General features: G+C 35.0%; 1 protein-coding gene across 1 annotated transcript in view; it reads right to left on the reverse strand.

Moving 5' to 3' along the window:
• The window catches only part of COL24A1 (collagen type XXIV alpha 1 chain), a 368814-nt gene that overhangs the window by 279214 nt on the left and 70378 nt on the right, over positions 1 to 19222 (reverse strand). The window contains exons 12-13 of the mRNA XM_032642687.1: positions 11093 to 11146; positions 9003 to 9047 (exon numbers count right to left, since the gene is read on the reverse strand). Coding sequence (XP_032498578.1) covers positions 9003 to 9047; positions 11093 to 11146 — 99 coding nt within the window. The remainder of the gene's footprint in view (positions 1 to 9002; positions 9048 to 11092; positions 11147 to 19222) is intronic.

A 19222-nucleotide genomic window follows, 5' to 3' on the forward strand; every position in this document is an offset into this window, starting at 1 on the left:
AACTACCAAAAATTACATTCAAAGAAAAAATATTAAAAGTAGCAAGGGGAAAACAAAAAATAACAATACAAAGGAAACCCCATAAGGTTATCAGCTGATTTTTCAGCAGAAACTCTGCAGGCCAGAAGGGAGTGGCAGGACATACTTAAAATGATGAAGAGAAAAACCTACAACAAAGACTACACTACCCAGCAAGGATGTCATTCAGATTTGACAGAGAAATCAATAGCTTTTCAAACAAGCAAAAGCTAAGAGAATTCAGCACCATCAAACCACTTTTACAACAAATGCTAAAGAAACTTCTCTAGGAGGGAAACACAACAGAAGAAAAAGACCCATAAAAACAAACCCCCCAAATTAAGAAAATGGTAATAGGAACATACATATTGATAATAACCTTGAATGTAAATGGTTTAAACGCTCTAACCAAAAGACACAGACTGGCTGAACAGATACAAAAACAAGACCCATATATATGCTGTCTACAAGAGACCACTTCAGACCTAGGGACACATACAGACTGAAAGTGAGGGGATAGAGAAGATATTCCATGCAAATGGAAATCAAAAGAAAGCTGGAGTAGTGATAATCCTATAAGATAAAATAGACTTTAAAATAAAGACTGTTACAAGAGATGAGGGATACTACATAATGATCAAAGCATCAATCCAAGAAGAAGATGTAACAATTATAAATGTTTATGCACCCAGCATAGGAGCACCTCAATACATAAGGAAAATGCTAACAACCATGAAAAGAGAAATTGACAGTAACACAATAATGGTAGGGGACTTTAACAACATCCCACTTTCACCAATGGACAGATCATCCAGACAGAAGATAAATAAGGAAACACAAGCTTTAAATGACACAACAGACCAGACAGATTTAATTGATATTTATAGAACATTCCACCCAAAAGTGGCAGAATACACTTTCTTCTCAAGCACACAAAGAACATTCTCCAGGATAGACCACACGCTGGTCACAAATCAAGCCTCAGAAAATTTTTAAAAAGTGAAATCATATCAAGCATCTTTTCTGACCACAATGCTATGAGACTGGAAATCAATTACAGGAAAAAAACCTGTAAAAAACACAAATACATGGAGGCTAAACAGTGTGCTACTAAATAACCAAGCGATCACTGAAGACAACAAAGAAGAAATAAAAAAAATACATAGAAACAAATAACGAAAACACAACAACCCAAAACCTATGGGACACAGCAAAAGCAACTCTAAGAGAGAAGTTTATAGCAATTCAATCTCACCTCAAGAAACAAGAAAAAATCTCAAATAAACAATCTAACTGTACACTTAAAACAACTAGAGAAAGAAGAACAAGGAAAACCCAAAGTCAGAAGAAGGAAAGAAATCATAAACTTCAGAGCAGAAATAAATGCAATAGAAATGAGGAAAACAATAGCAACGATCAATAAAACTAAAAGCTGGTCCTCTGAGAAGATAAACAAAATTGATAAACCATTAGCCAAACTCATCAAGAAAAATAGAGAGGATGCAAATCAATAAAATTATAAATGAAAAAGGAGAAATCACAAATGACACGACAGAAATACAAAGGATGATAAGAGACTACTACAAACAACTATATGCCAATAAAATGGACAACCACGAAGAAATGGACAAATACTTGGAAAGGTACAATTTTCCAAGACAGAACCACAAAGAATTAAAAAACACAAAAAGACCTATCACAAGTAATTAAATTAAAACTATAATTAAAAATCTTCCAACAAACAAAAGTCCAGGAGCAGATGGCTTCACAGGCGAATTCTATCAAACATTTAGAGAACAGCTACACTGATCCTTCTCAAACTCTTCCAAAAAATTGCAGAGGGAGAAACACTCCCAAATTCATTCTACAAAGCCACCATGACCCTGATACCAAAACCAGAAAAAGGTATCACAAAAAAGGAAAATTATAGACCAATATGACTGATGAACATAGATGCAAAAATCCTCAACAAAATACTAGCAAATCGAATCCTACAACATATTAAAAGGATCATATACCACGATCAAGTGGGATTTATCCCAGGGATGCAAGGAGTCTTCAGTATACACAAATCAAACAATGTGATACACCATCTAAACAAACTGAAGGATAAAACGATATGATCATCTCAATAGATGCAGAAAAAGCTTCTGACAAAATTCAACAACCATTTACGATAAAAACTCTCCAAAAAATGCGCATAGAGGGAACCTACCTCAACATAATAAAGGCCATATATGACAAACCCACAGCAAGCATCATACTCAATGGTGAAAAACTATTTCCAGTAAGATAAGGAACAAGACAAGGATGTCCATTCTCACCACTCTTATTCAACATAGTTTTGGAAGCCGTAGCCATGGCAATAAGAGAAGAAAAAGAAATAAAAGGAATACAAATTGGAAATGAAGAAGTAAAACTGTCACTGTTTGCAAATGACATAATACTATACAGAGAAAATCCTAAAGATGCCACCAGAAAACTACTAGAACTAATCAATGAATTTGGTAAGGTTGCAAGACACAAAATTAATGCACAGAAATCTCTGGCATTCCTATACACTAACAACGAAAAAATCAGAAAGAGAAATTAAGGAAACAATCCCATTTACCATCACAACAAAAAGAATAAAATACCTAGGAATAAACCTACCTAAGAAGATAAAAGACTTGTACTCAGAAAACTATAAAACACTGATGAAAGAAATCAAAGATGACATAAACAGGTGGAGAAATATACCACATTCTTAGACTGGAAGAATCAATATTGTGAAAATAACTACACCACCCAAAGCAATCTACAGATTCAATGCAATCCCTATGAAACTACCAATGGCATTCTTCACGGAACTAGAACAAAAAATTTTACAATTCTTATGGAAACACAAAAGATCCCAAATAGCCAAAACAATCTTGAGAAAGAAAAACAGAGCTGGAGGAATCAGGCTACCCAACTGCAAACTATACTAAAAAGCTACAGTAATCAAGACAGTATGGTACTGGCACAAAACCAGAAATATATATCAATGTTACAGGACAAAAAGCCCAGAAATAAACCCAGGCACATGTGGTCACCTTATTTTTGATAAAGAAGGCAAGAATATACAGTAGAGAAAAGACAGCCTCTTCAATTAGTGGTGCTGGGAAAACTGGACAGCTACATGTAAAAGAATGAAATTAGAACACTCCCTAAGACCATACACAAAAATAAACTCCAAATAGATTAAAGACCTAAATGTAAGACCAGACACTATAAAACTCTTAGAGGAAAACATAGGAAAAACACTCTTTGACATAAACCACACAGCAAGATCTTTTTGACCCACCTCCTAGACTAATGGAAATAAAAACAAAAATAAACAAATGGGACCTAATGAAACTTCAAAGCTTTTGCACAGCAAAGGAAACCATAAACAAGATGAAAAAGACAACCCTCAGAATGGGAGAAAATATTTGCAAATGAAACAACGGACCAAGGATTAATCTCCAAAATATACAAACAGCTCGTGGAGCTCAGTATCAAAAACACAAACAATCCAAGTAAAAAATGGGCAGAAGATCTAAGCAGACATTTCTCCAAAGAAGACATACAGATGGCAAGAGGCACATGAAAATATGCTCAACATCCCTAATTATTAGAAAAATGCAAATCAAAACTACAATGAGGTATCACCTCATACAGGTCAGAATGGCCATTATTAAAAAATCTAGAAACAGTAAATGCTGGAGAGGGTGTGGTGAAAGGGGAACCCTCCTGCACTGTTGGTGGGAATGTAAATTGATACAATCACTATGGAGAACAGTATGGAGGTTCCTTAAAAAACAAAAAATAGAACTACCATATGACCCAGCAATCCCACTACTGGGCATATACCCTGAGAAAACCATGATTCAAAAAGAGTCATGTACCACAGTGTTCATCGCAGCTCTATTTACAATAGCCAGGACACGGAAGCAACCTAAGTGTCCATCAACAGATGAATGGATAAAGAAGATGTGGCACATATATACAACGGAATATTAGCCATAAAAAGGAACAAAACTCAGTTATTTGTAGTGAGGTGTATGGACCTAGAGTCTGTCATACAGAGTGAAGTAAGTCAGAAAGAGAAAAACAAGTACCATATGCTAACACATACATATATGGAATCTAAAAAAAAAGAAAAAAAAAAGAAAATGGTCAGAAGAACCTAGGGGCAAGACGGGAATAAAGATGCAGACCTACTAGAGAATGGACTTGAGGATATGGGGAGGGGGAAGGGTTAGCTGGGAGAAAGTGAGACAGTGGCATGGACATATATACACTACCAAACGTAAAATAGATAGCTAGTGGGAACCAGCTGCATAGCACAGGGAGATCAGCTCGGTGCTTTGTGACCACCTAGAGGGGTGGGATAGGGAGGGTGGGAGGGAGGGAGATGCAAGAGAGAAGAGATATGGGGATATATGTATATGTATAACTGATGCACTTTGTTATAAAGCAGACACTGACACACCATTGTAAAGCAATTATACTCTAATAAAGATGTTAAAAAATAAAAACAATAAAACCAAAAAAAACCAAAAAATAGAACTATCATATGACCCAGCAATCCCACTACTGGGCATACCCTGAGAAATCCGTAAGTCAAAAAGAGACATGTACCATAATGTTCATTGCAGCTCTATTTACAATAGCCAGGACATGGAAGCAACCTAAATGTCTATCAACAGATGAATGGATAATGATGTGGCACATATATACAATGGAATATTATTCAGCCATAAAAAGAAACGAAATTGAGTTATTTGTAGTGAGGTAGATGGACCTAGAGTCTGTCATACAGAGTGAAGTAAGTCAGAAAGAGAAAAACAAATGCCATATGCTAATGCATATATATGAAATCGAAAAATTAAAAAATGGTACTCATGAACATGGTGGCAGGGCAGGAATAAAGATGTAGAGATAGAGAATGGACTTGAGGACATGGAGAGGGAGGGAGAAGCTGGGGCGAAGTGAGTGTAACATCCACATATACACACTCCCAAAAGTAAAACAGTTAGCTAGTGGGAAGCAGCAGCATTGCACAGGGAGATCAGCTCGGTGCTTTGTGATCACCTAGAGGGGTGGGATAGGGAGGGTGGGAGGGAGACTCAAGAGGGAGGGGATATGGGGATATCCCCATATTCTGTCGGAGATATCCCCAACAGAACTAACACAGTATTGCGAAGCAATTATACTCCAAGAAAGATCTATTAAATAAAAAATTATTCATTATAAAAGACTTAGAAAAATGAAGAATTAGAAAGTAAAATGGTATGGGTATAGAAACTTCCAAGCAACATAAGACATTTTGTGGCATGTCACAAGTTGCATGGAAAATCCTATTCCTAAAAAACTATAGCCCTCTGAAAGTGATCCATGATAGGTTAATAGCTGTTTTCAGTTCCACAAAGATAACCTGAAAGTCCTTCAGCACTACCTACCTACCACACTTCTCTTCCATAAGAAGATGGAATAGACAGAAGGAATAATTTCATGTGTAAGAGTTTAGCTGAGGGTGCCAGGGATATAGCAACAGAGGCAAAAAAAGCCTCCCACACAGTGACAACTAACAGAGAACTTTTGAGTCAAAGTCAGTCAAAGAAACAGAGAGACCCAAGGAGAGGTTCTTTGTGCAAAACAGCAGCCACTGGCCAATCACAGTGCATGAGTGAACACATAGTGGAAAAGACTGAATCCCATATTGGGCTTTTCAACCATTCCCACCCACTCACAGGTGATAATTACTGTCACTAATTAAGAAATCAAATGAGAATAAGAATCAACTGCATGGAAAAAAATAATTTAAAGAAAGCAGTATCATCTCTTGTCAGAAACTATACCTGCTGGAAGGGAACACCTGAAAGATAAAGCAGAGGCTGTAGTTCTGGGCAAACAGATACGCTGTTTACTAGGAAACACAAAAGTTCACATAATCTTTCTCAATTGTCTACAAAACCTCACCTCCTTCCATTCTGCTCCCATCACCCCATACTTCCTAGGCTGCCATGCTGCTACTCCTCTTTTCATTTCCCAAACATTCCAGTTTCCCCCTCTTCTGTGCATTTGAATACAGCGTTCTTCTGCCTAAGAGCCCTTTTCCCTTTTCCAGTCTACCACCACTCATATATAATCTTCAGAACAGCTTAAAAGACATCTCCTTTGTGAAGCGTATTCTGACTTTCTGCTATAACAGAAATTGCTCCATTCTCAGTGGCTTTACTTTAGTCCATTATAGCAGTAATCATATTGTATGATATTGCCATTAGATTATAAAGCTGCCCAAAACAGAAATCTTAATTTGTAATTTTAGGTCTAGCATCTAATTCAGCATTTGATACACAGTAGGTGCTCACATTATTTTGATTAAAATTTTTAATAAATGTAGAATAGAGGAAGTAATAATACCTGCTTTACCTACTTTACAAATGAGATACACATGTGAAAGTACTTTGAAAAGTATAAAGTACCATCTATGTCACTGCAGAAGAGATGATGACTACAAAAATGACTGTTAGCGTCATTAGCCATTTTCATTTCTGTAGAATCTCTGCACACCTACCGAAGAGTGAGTGGAGAAAGGGAAAGGACAGAAAGCCCATTTTTACTGAGCATTATTATGTGTCAGAAACTGTTTTAAGTCCTGGCACTGAAAGATGAGTAAGAGTTAAATATTAGTCAGAAAAGTAAAGGTAAAGTGTTTCAGGTAGACAAACAGGTGCAAAGGCCATGTAGTAGGGAGGCTGCATGACATCTGAGAACAGCTTTGCTAGTGCACAGAGTATGTTCTCAAGATGCAGAGAAGAACCACCATGTTAAGAATTTTGGTCTTGATCTTAAGCATAATAACAGAACTTTGGAGCTAACCAATTTAATGCTAATAGGTTAAATCAAGAATGCACAAAGAGTATCTTTGGAGTCCAATTCTCTTCCCCCACTTCCTGTCTCTCCCCACTGATAGGACCAGTGACCACCACTTACAGGTTTAGCCCTATTCTAAGTTCAGAGAAAAAAAGTTGGTTCTTTGGGTTCCACCTTCACATAGAGCTTCTCATGACGTCTAAAGAAATCTCTTAAGATAGTATATATTTTAAGGTATTGTAAGTTTTAAGGAGGTGGTATAGCACAATAGAGAGAATTTTGGACTCTGGATGTGTCATCTGGCTTCAAATCCGGGCTCAACGTTTATAAGCTAAGTGGTCTTAGGTTGTTCTGAGAATTAAATGACCTAACCCATGTGACTGGCACATAGAAAATACTAAATGAAAGTGAGCTGTTATTGCTGATTTTATTATAATTACTATACTAATATTATTATGACAGAGAAAACTTTAAATGTCCTAGACTTACTCAGGTTCCTTAACTCTTTATTCTATATTCTTGCCATCTCAAATGGGCAAGTTAAATCATGTTGATTTTTACCATTTTTACCACAGTTCATGATGATTTTTACCACAGTTCCAATAACTGAACTCCTGACTTACTCCTTTGGCCTAGCTGCCACCTTCTGACTTGGGGCAGTTAAGGTGGGGAAACAACATTAAATTTGGAGTCAGAGGACCTGTGTTCAAGTTCAAGCTAAAAATACCATAGCTATAATTTATGGCACAAAACTCTAGAGTCTTAATTACCTACTTCACATAATAGAGCAAGCTCTAAATTGATTTTTTTAATTAATTAATTAATTAAAACAATTTTTTTGGCTGCGTTGGGTCTTTGTTGCTGTGCGCGGGCTTTCTCTAGTTGCGGTGAGCAGAGGCTGCTCTTCGTTGCGGTGCGTGGGCCTCTCATTGTGGTGGCTTCTCTTGTTGTGGAGCACAGGTTCTAGGTGCGTGGGCTTCTGTAGTTGTGGCACGCAGGATCAGTAGTTGTGGCTTGTGGGCTCTAGAGCGCAAGCTCAGTAGTTGTGGCACACGGGCTTAGTTGCTCCGTGGCATGTGGAATCTTCCCGGACCAAGGCTCGACCCTGTGTCCCCTGCATTGGCAGGCGGGTTCTTAACCTGTGTGCCACCAGGGAAGCCCTAAATTGATTTTTAAAGAAAATCCTACCTCCGCCAATGGTTATGCCCTACTTTTAGATGAAGAGAAATAGTTTAAAGATTCTATTTTCATTAGGCTACTTACATGTCATAAAAGTATGTCAATCTTATCTTTAGCTAGCTCAATGTTAAAGCATATGGCTCTAAATTTATCTAAAATATCTGTAATTTGCTTCCTGTCATGAACCAGAAGCTTGGATGAGAGAAATATATTTATGAAGATATATCAAAAGTAACAGTCCGTTTACTCCAATGAATAATCAAAAATTTATCAGAGAGCTACATATCTGGACTACATTGTTTTGGCCTCCACAGAATTGCTTTCAAACTGTACTTTGCTGACATCAGAAACTTCAGTGAAACTCAAGAGTTGAATTCACTGTATAAAAACTGATTAAGTGAACAAATAATATAGTCACTTTTTTTAAGTACAATGAATAAGTTAGGTATTAAAACGTTTAATGGCACTGGTGAAGTCCAGCTCCTACCTTTTGTCCAGGATGGTTTTCCTAACCATTTATTCAATTTTATTTCATAAAGCCTACTGTTATCATGTGCTCTTGTTTAGACCTATCTGCCTCTCTAGACCAGATGGTATGAAAGACTGTCTCAAAGGAAAGAAGTGGCTATTCTATGTCTTACACTTCTGGAGAAACTGAGTCTTGATTAAGTATCCTTAAGACAAATACACATACACATCAACCTGTAGAAATTTGTTATTTCAGTGTATCCTAAAGTATAATTAATTTTTAAATGCATACTACTGGTCTAATTTGCATATCTGGTGGAGAAATACATGTGAGCAAGGTTGATATTCAACAATGACACTAAAACTGTTCATTTTTGTAAAGTTTTAAAAACACATCTAACAAATATAAATACACACAAAAATATTTGATAAGAAGGATGATATCTGATACTCACTCTAAGCCCAGGAAATCCCGGAGGACCAATGCTACCAACAAGTCCCTAAGTAAGAGAAATGTGCAAAATTGGTTAAATATGATTCCAAACTACTAAGGGTATTTTCTAAAGATGAAGACAAAAATTTCTAGGAAAACATATATCAAAATTTACCTTCTTTTAGCTAACTTCTGCAACTTCCCTACTCTTATGCATCCTCCTAAGAAGCGCAAACCTCTGGTGGCAGCTTATATTCTTTAAAAGTGGCCCTGGCTTCATGCTTTTAGATACTAGGACTACCACCTAGCCTAGGATATAGATTTCTCTGTGTCTCCTGTGTATCTAATAAAGGAAGTGAATCCCATTAATAATCAGCATTATGAACATAATTAGCCTATATGTAGTATGAAAAGACAAGTGGTCAGCATGTCAGGTGAGAACATTTTCAGATGATTTAAAACACTATCAGCTCTTTTGAAGTACATTACTTAAATTCTCTAAATTTCTCATTTATGAAACTGAAATAGTAATATTTGTTTTCATTTTGTAAAGAAGTAAAACTGTAATATATATATTATTACAGTTAGTAATAAAACTCTAATATATATATATGAGATTTTGAAAATTTTCTTAAAGTACTATACAAATGTAAGAAATTACCAACCTTGTTAAATTATTTGTATGAGATTTTAAATTATCTATATTAATTTTTCCAGTTGATTCATGATGGGTCTTTGTGACAGTCTTAGACTCATCATGACAGTCTTTGTGATAATTCCTAATCTACTCCATGTCAGAGTTACATCATTTACAGGGTACAAAGTGTAAGAATACACCCTCCCTTTATTTTTGCATTTCAAATTCTGTTTTGAAACAAAAGTACAGTATAAAATATAGGGAATAATAAACCAATAAACTGAAAATATCCAATTTATTCTTGCATTCTAAAGAAGACTCCAAATGCTCTTCCAGAAGTAATATATTTTAAATATAAGCAGCAGACTTCAAAGAGAAAAATTTTAAATATTGTTAGGAGTCCAACCCTAACAAACTTCATGTATATTTAACTGACAAAACATTAAATAAGATGGCTTCACACTAGGTATGCAAGGACATAGATGGTATTAAAGAAAAAAATGTAAATAATGCTTTACTTTATTATGCCTGAAATGGGAAGCTTCCCAGAATCATGGGCAAGAATAAGATGGTAAACATTCTACTTAAGACATGATTCAACTTTTTAACAATTTGTTTGGAAATCAGTTCTACTCTTATTTTATTTTCCAAGCCTTATAACAAATAAAACTTTTTCTAAATTCACTGAATAAACTAATACAGTTATAATTTAGAAAAAAATAAAAAAAGAAACTATTTTCAAACACTATTTTAAGCATAAATGCTAATAATTTACATAGTCTAAATATAGGAACTATTCCTAATTTATGATCCAAGGATTTAGTAGTTGATTCTAATTCACCTTAAAAATCTTATGAAAAGAATGTGTACATGACATATATTGGGGGATAGCCATTTTCTGAGGGTAAAAAGTAAAGACATTTCTGCCTAGTGTCAAAAAACAGCATTCCATCATCATCCTTTGATAATACAATTAAACTAATTTTAGAATTTTAACTCCCTAATCTGAACATAGATATCTAAACAATCCCCCCAAAAGACTTCTCTATAAAATACTGAAAAGTAAGGTAGATCAATGACAGGTTTGAGTCCAAAAGAGCAATCACCAAATGCACAATTTTTACCTGAGGCTTGTTAGTACCTTGATGTACATGAAAGGCTTTTTTCCCCATGCCCCTCCCCACAAATATACAAGTCAGTATCATGATTGCATACTTCTAATATTTTAAATAATCAGTCATGTTTAACATGGTCAAAATAATTAATTTTAATGATTATCTCTCAAAACAGAATTTATAACACTTTTGTCTTATTTTCGATGCTGTAAAACCACAAAGTGGAATGTGCTCAGTGGTATCAAAACTCTCTGGCCAAGAGTGCTTGTCAGGAATGTGATAATGAGAATGGCAAGTACAGTTGCTATGAAGTCTTGAGTGATGTTAGACTGCAAGGGTGGACCATCACAATTTACTCACAGGACTGCCATCAGGACCTGCAGGGCCTCTGTCTCCAAAGTCACCTGGAAAACCCTGGCCCAAAGAAAAAAGAAAGAAATGCTATTAAAGCCAAAATAGATAAAGAATTTTATCTATTTTGCTGTGTTTTCTGATAAGGAACTTAGTAATAGGAAATATTTATTTCCTAACCTATAAATTATAGTGCAACAAAAATGTGTATTTGTTTTACATAACACTTAATTGATTTTAAGTACACTATTTCTATAGTTTATAAAATTATTTTACATGCCGCTCAATATATACAGAAAGCGAAGCTGGAGAAAATAGAAACTTGCTATCCATTATGTAAAGAATCACTGAATGAGAGGAAACAGAACCAAGATTTCCAGCTGACCAATCCATTAGTTTTGTGCACTATTTCTTGCTGTTCCTATACACACACCACAGAGAATGAAATGACTATTAATATTTAGCATATGCTTAGCACACTTACCTTGGCTAAAGGCTTTATACACATTATTATATATACACTACTTCATTTCATCTTCACAGTAGGTCAAATCAATGAGTACTAATATCCTCACTTCATAGTTGAGGAAGTTAAAGCACAGAGAGGTTAAGTCACTTGCACCCACTAATGTTGGGTGGGACTGAGCTTGGAATACAGGCAGTCTGATTGCAGAGTCAGTGCTCGTTCTACCATGCTATATTAAATACTTTAACTCATCATTCCAAGATACAATACAACATGTAAAAACATCATTTAAGAAAAGGGAAAATGTGTATAAATATTGTAAATACAAAATGCAGTGAGATTGAAATATAAGCTTCCCAAAGGTCTATTGAGAATTCTACAGTAAAACTGTGAAGGACAGTAAATTAACACACTTCCTCATTATAAATTCTATTGTAAAATAACTCAATTACTCAGTTACTCTTGCTTTATATACTCAAAGTTTTTCTCGAGAGATTTACCACTGAGTTTATCAACTTCAAAGCTCCCTTTTTAAAAGGCTTCTTTACAAAATTCTTTATAATACTTATTATGAACACTTTGACAACACTCAGTTTTAAAAACTTTTAAGGCTAACAAAATAAAGTACATTATTAGATTTTTATAATCTTTTATTTAGGCAAGTCAGTATTAAATATTATGTGTTCAACAGACTGCCAATAATCACTCGTTCACTAGTATAAACACAAATGGGCTAAGTTGAAAAGATGGTTTAACAATGGAAAAAAAGATATGATGTTTCTAAGACATAGTTAACTCGTACTAGGAGTGGTTTTTCTTATTTTGTAATCAGAGGATAATGCAAAAACCATCTGTATAGTCAAACATATTGCAGCCATACCCCCTTCAAAGTCAGCTGAAATTCAGGCAGGCATTTTGCTCTCATTGTCCTTGGAAGTCAAATCCTGTTGACCATAAGCTCACAAATCTGCAATACATCATTCCATTCAGTATGAATTATTATGGGTATTTGAAAGTATTTGTGATACACAGGTAATGGAAAAAGTAGAAGAAAAATACTGTAATAAATCTGAAACATAAGAGATGATTGATTTTTTAGATGGGTCATAACTAGGTTTTCCAGAAACCCCAGTGAAATAAGAGAGAATGGGGGACATACTACATGATTCCATTAATGTGAAATGTTCAAAATAGGCAAATCTATGGAGATAGAAAGTAGATTAGTGGTTGTTGAGGCCTGGTGATGTGGTGAAGAATTGGAGAGTGACTGCTTACAATGTTGGGTTTCTTTCTGAGGTGATGAAAATGTTCTAAAATTAGTGCAATGGCTGTACAAGTCTATGAATATACTAATAACCACTGAATTGTACACTTTAAAGGGGTGAATTTTATGGTATGTACATTACATCTTAATATTAAGTTTTTCTCAAAAAACAAGGAAACAATTGGTCTGAACAAGGAGTGGGAGTGCTGAAAACATCTTTGGGGACTCACTCAGGATTGCCTAGAGAATGTGCTCTTTGGGACCGACTGGCCCCCCACCCTCATCCAGTGGGAGGAGCTGCTCTCCAGTTCAGCATCCCACACAACTAGTGATTTCTCCCTGCTAGGAGAAGGGAGAGAACTGTGATTAGTTCCCACTTATCACAAAGCCTGTATTTTCTACAACCAGTATAAAAACAACAAAATAAGTACTTACTGATTTCAACTTCCTATTCTTTTGGTAGTTCAATAATACGTATAATAAATATTAGCTGTTCAACTTCACTTTGCCCCCGAAACAATTTAGTTGAACTGAGAATACACCTACTTTAACATTTTTTATGTATTATTTCTCCTCTCACTTTACTATGCATTAAGCAGTTCATTTTTAACTCTCTATTCTAGATAGAGATATCCTTTTGTTTTAACCCATCTTACATGTTGACCATTGTGTCATCAGTATTTGAAATAATTCCTACATTTTCTCGTTTCATGAAATATAGTACAGTTAATTCCATAAAAAGCATCATTATATTTGGCTACATATTGGACATATATTTTCTTTTGAAGAAAATCATGCCAATGTTTTATATTGTTAAATATGTCACTGCTTGTCCAATGTTATTCAGTTGTTATTTCAATTTTGGCAACTATATGCATTTTTTTTTTTTTTTTTACTGCAGGTAAAACTCTGAATTCCTTTAATAAAATAAACCTAAGTATTTGTGACCATATATCTTCATTGTAAAAAAAAATGATCTTAAAGGTTGGTTGTGAAATAGGGAAGAGTAGTGACAAAACACTCTGCCTTCAAACTTGGAATACAAATGACACAGTTTCTACAATTTCTTTCTCCACTTGAAAGAATTTGTTGCAAAATGAAATACTAAATTTTCTCTCATATTTACTTAGTGGAAAATTATAACCCCTAATTTAATCAAACTGTGTTCTCTTAGAAATATCCTCCTACTACCAAAGGATATAATGCCCATTTTCCAGGATAATCATCCATAGGAAAGCTTGAGTTTTTGCCCTTTTTGCCCAACTTGTCAATTTCATGAATGTAATAATCATCTTCTCTGTCATACTGAGTGAAGTAAGTCAGACAGAGAAAGACAAATATCATATGATATCACTTATATGTGAAATCTAAGAAAATGGTACAAATGAACTTATTTACAAAACAGAAATCAAGTTACAGATATAGAAAACAAACTTAGGGTTACCAGTGGAAAGAGGGGAGGGATAAACTGGGAGACTGGGACTGACATATACACACTACTATATATAAAATAGATCATTAATAAAGACCTACTGTATAGCACAGGGAACTCTACTCAATACTATGTAATGGCCTATATAGGCCATTACATCTAAAAAAGAGTGGATATACGTGTACGTATAACTGATTCACTTTGCTATAAACCTGAAACTAACACAACACTGTATGTTGTGTCAACTATACTTCAATAACAAACAAATAAACAAGTAAATAAATGGCATGCCAGAGTTGCATTGTTACTTCTGTGAACATAATTCTCTTTTTTACGTTTTCATTGTTTTGATCAGTTGTAAAATTTTATTTTGTAAAGAATATGACATTTCAGGGATTTCACTTGATCTCTTCAAGTTATGAATAATTTTCTTGCTCATTTCCACTGTTTGATCAATGTAGTGGACAGATTTTGAGGTGAATCCTAATGATTCCTGTTGCCCATATCTTTGTATGATACCCTCCCTCTGTGTGTGGTGGGACTATGACTTGCTTCTTTTAACAAATAGAATAGAGCAAAGGTAATGGGATGCCAATGATGTGATTATGTTATACTATATAAGAGTCCATCTTAGCAGCCTGAAGCTAGAGTCTTCCTGAGTTTGATGAAATAAGCAGCTGTGTTGGAGAGGCCACACAGCAGGGAACTGTGAATGACCTCTAGAACTATGGACAGTCTGTAGGACCTGAAGTTGGACGATAGCTAAAAGCCAGCAAAGAGCCAGCGCCTCTTAGTTCTACAACCTCAAGGAAATGAATTCTTCTCACAACCTGAATGAGCTTGGAAGTGAACTCTTCCCCAGTCAAGCATCCAGATGATAATGCAGCAGCTGACACTTTGACTGCAGAAGACCTGGTTAAGTAGTATCTGGACTGCTGACTGATGAAAACTATGAGATTCATTAATGGGTGCATTTTAAGCTTCTAAGTTGGTGGTATTTGTTATGTAGCAACAGATAGAAAACTAATATAATTGGTAATCAAATCTCCTATAAATAAAGTCCTATTTGCAGAATTTACTATGTGGTAATGCTCAATGTAAGAGTACTCACACTGTTTCTAGATTTTAAGAATTTAAGGAAATAATCTTTTTGAAGATTTTCTACTGCTTTTAATTCTCTATTGAAAATTATAATCAATGAATAATCAATATTAAATAAATTTAAAATTTTATATTTACTTTAACATTTTTACTGTAATCTAATTAAATATCTTTTAAAAACTGCAAAATTCTACAATGTCCTATCCATCAAGCTGCCTACATAAACAATTTTTATCATGCTTCATGAATTTTGTTTCTATACCTATGATATACAAAATTTAAGAGTAATATGAATTGTTTAATAATACAAAATGTTTCTCAGTCTCTGGGAATTTCTCAGTCTCAGCTATTGCAAATATTGCACTAGTTCTACTACGTCTGAAGCCAAACACAAAGAACACAAAGAGAAGCAAGAAAATAGAAGGTTTGCATTACTTGAAGCAATACTTCATTATACAAGAGCCTATTTCATTCATACTAAAAGGAGAATTAGATAAGTAAATTCATCTTTCCTCAACCGAAGTGCTTCTACTGCCTACTCAGTCCTCATCACAATCTCATTCCGTCTCTAATGTTGGCAGTGGTACCAGCTACAAAACTTCATGGCATTCAGATGTGAGGTTATAAGAAAGAGATGTGGAGAAGAATTTCTCTGAGCCTTGAACATTATTAAAATACTTTCGTAGCCAGCCTCAAAGATGGACCCTCATGATTCTCACTACCTGGTATTAATACCCTTGTGTAGTGACCCCCCATTTTGACTCCTGGCTGGCCTATGTGACTAACAGAATACAGAAGTAACAGAATGTGACTTCTTAGGCTAGGTCATAAAAGGCACTATATCTTTCACTTTGCTCCCATGGACCACTTGCTCTGGTGGAAGTCAACAGCCATGCTGTGAAGACACTCAAGTTGCAATGTGGAGAGTTCCCCATGGGGAGGAAATGAGACTTCCCACCAGCCAGTAAGTGAGCCACCTTAATAGCAGATCAGCCCCAGTCAAGCCTTCAGATGACTGCAGTTCTGCCCAAAATCTTGACTGTAACTTCATATGAAACCCTAAGCTAGACCCACCCAAATAAGCCACTCCCAAATTCCTGACCCACAGAAACTATAAGAAATAATATATATTTATTATTATCGTTTTAAACTGCTAACATGGAGCAATCTGTTACAGAGCAATAGGTAACTAATACGTAATAACAAGAATGGATGTCTAGGATTACAGGTCATACAATGCCAATGCTAAGTGCTAAATCCTGAGTGATGGGAAAGTCAAGAGTTTTTAAAATACATTTTATTTTGTTTGTGATGTACAGGGTCCTCTAAAGTGCACAGCCCAGATCAAGTTTCTCTCTTGCCTGGGTCTTATTGTACTGTTATCAAACACTAAGAACAAAAGAACTATTCTAGACTTGGTATGCCTGAATATATATGTGGTGTTAATATTGTAGACTACACACAGATACTATACTTGGTGGTATAGCTAAATATCAGGAAACAGTGGAAAACTTATTGCTTAGGGAGTCTAGTAAAAGAATTATTTTCCTAGTTCTACAAAGACAGTAGATAAACACTGAATATAAAATAACCAGAGAAACACGAGGACTAAAATAACCATAAAATACTGGTGACTATATTTATGGAATTAAAAAATAAAAGCATTGCAAAATTTTTCTGTTAAAGACTACAATTAACTATGAACACATTTTGCTCTTTCTAAAGAACAAATGTTTAGAAACAATACATTCAATCTAAAGTAGAGATAAATTAAAATTATCATAAAAGACATATATACTAAACAGGCATTAGTGATAAAGTAAACAGGCATTACCAATAAAAACAGAAATTCAACTTTTTCCAAGACGAAGCAATGAAAACAGAAGACTGCACTAAATTGTCTAGGACTAGACACACTAACATAAAACCCAGAGGTTAATTTTACACATGCTACACATGAATACATACTACTAGAAAATCCTGATACTTTAAAATCCTTCAAAGGGAAACACAATTATTGTAGGTAAAGGCTAGAGTGTAAAGTGCTCTGTGATAATCCAGTCTCTGACTCTTTCTTTTCCTTATAGGTAAGACAATTTGATCCACATTTCAAGGTCAACCATGTCCTAACAGTTGAGACTAATTTTAAACTTAGGTAGGAATTTAATGGGTTTTAGACAAATTCTTGGAGATTTGGCATCAAGTCAGGCTTGCTGTTAACCTAGCTATGATCTGGGCCTCAGTTCTCAGGCTCAAGTTCCTGCCTTGCTCTTAAAGACTGGTTACCAGCTTGTACTCTAGTTCTGGGAATTGGACTCTTCCTTTTTCTTGTGTTCAAGAACCAGTTTTGCCACACATTATCCCTCAATCATAAGGGTCACGCCTCATTCTTGCCATTTTCCCACACTGAGAATACAAGCCAAGCCAAACCTCACTTCCATATTTGTACTCACATTTCCACACTCCTGATTTTGATAACCTACAAGACTCTCTTGAGTATTCCCTTACATTATCCACCCTGAAAATAAATGCCTGCCTGAATTCCCATTTGTTGGTGTCATATCTCTATGAAATCATGCTCTTCCTGAACTTCCCCAAAGTTATCAACTACAGTTCATTGGGCATCCCTCTTCTCAGTAACTGACCCAACCTTGAAGATGGGTTTAATTCAAAGGCTGGTCTCTTCATACATCTTGTCAAGCTATAGTTAGCCAAACATAGTTACTACAGATCATCCCAGTAAAGTAGAATCCAGAAAATACATTTTTCCTGAAAGAGGCAGAATCACTGAAAAATTAATGACAATATTTTGTAATGCTCTAGCAACAGTAGCTCTTTCTTCATGAATTAACTTCAAACTTTTCCTGGGACAAAGAAAACACTGTCTCCAAATTCTCCATAAAATGTATGTATTTGAAACACGGCTGTGCAATACGTATTTAAGATTGTTTGGGGCTAAAGATAGAACTAATAACAGATGTCTAACAGAAGGATTTTATATTCTGAAATTCTAACACTGGAGTTAGAAGCCAAAATACAGTTTACTTTAAATAGACTCTTCTAACAGAAAGCTGTAAGAGAAAAGGAGACACTCCTTTCTATAGTTGGAAAGGTAAACATCTCTGAAGTCCCGGTGCCTTAAGGGTTTTATTTTGTCCACTATTCTAAGGCTGCGATACTTTGATATTCATAGGAAGAAAACTGAGTACTCTTTTGCTCTTTGTCAAACTTCAAATATAATATGATTTGATTATTTATAATCTATTATTATCAGATCTGAAAAAGTCCTCAGAAAACCTGTGTATTCTGACAACAGTTTTTTAGGTACTGTTGAGAGTCAATCCAAATTTCCAATATCATGTTACCTTCAATCCTGGAAAAATCAGTTCTAGCAGAGATATTTTAGGTCGTGGAGCTACATAAATTTGCTTCAACTTACTACAAGAGACTACTGATTAAATCAATCTGTGAGCCCTGTAAAATGCTTTTTTAATAGCAGCTATAGAATTTCCTGACTGCACACTACAGAAGGAAGTTTGGAAACTTTGCATTAAAAAGAGAGCTACTTGGAATTAGTAACATATATAAAATATGAAGTTAACAAATACATATATATCCTCTTTCCCTGTGTCTTCCAGTTTTTTAAACAGCATTCTTCTTTTCTATTATAAATCAGCAGATGGTTTTATGCTTTTAAATAATTTGGTTCATATCATATGCTCCAAGAAGCTTCTCAAAGACAGTAAAACATGTAAAATAGGACAGGAGTTCTTTGGTATTTTAAAAACAGTCCTGACCAATAAAGATGGTCTACTACCTTGTTTTTAAGATCTCTAATATTAACTGACAACAAGGATTTTGATCCAATTGTGACAT

This window comes from Phocoena sinus, chromosome 1, assembly GCF_008692025.1.
Source record: "Phocoena sinus isolate mPhoSin1 chromosome 1, mPhoSin1.pri, whole genome shotgun sequence".
Taxonomy (NCBI): domain Eukaryota; kingdom Metazoa; phylum Chordata; class Mammalia; order Artiodactyla; family Phocoenidae; genus Phocoena; species Phocoena sinus.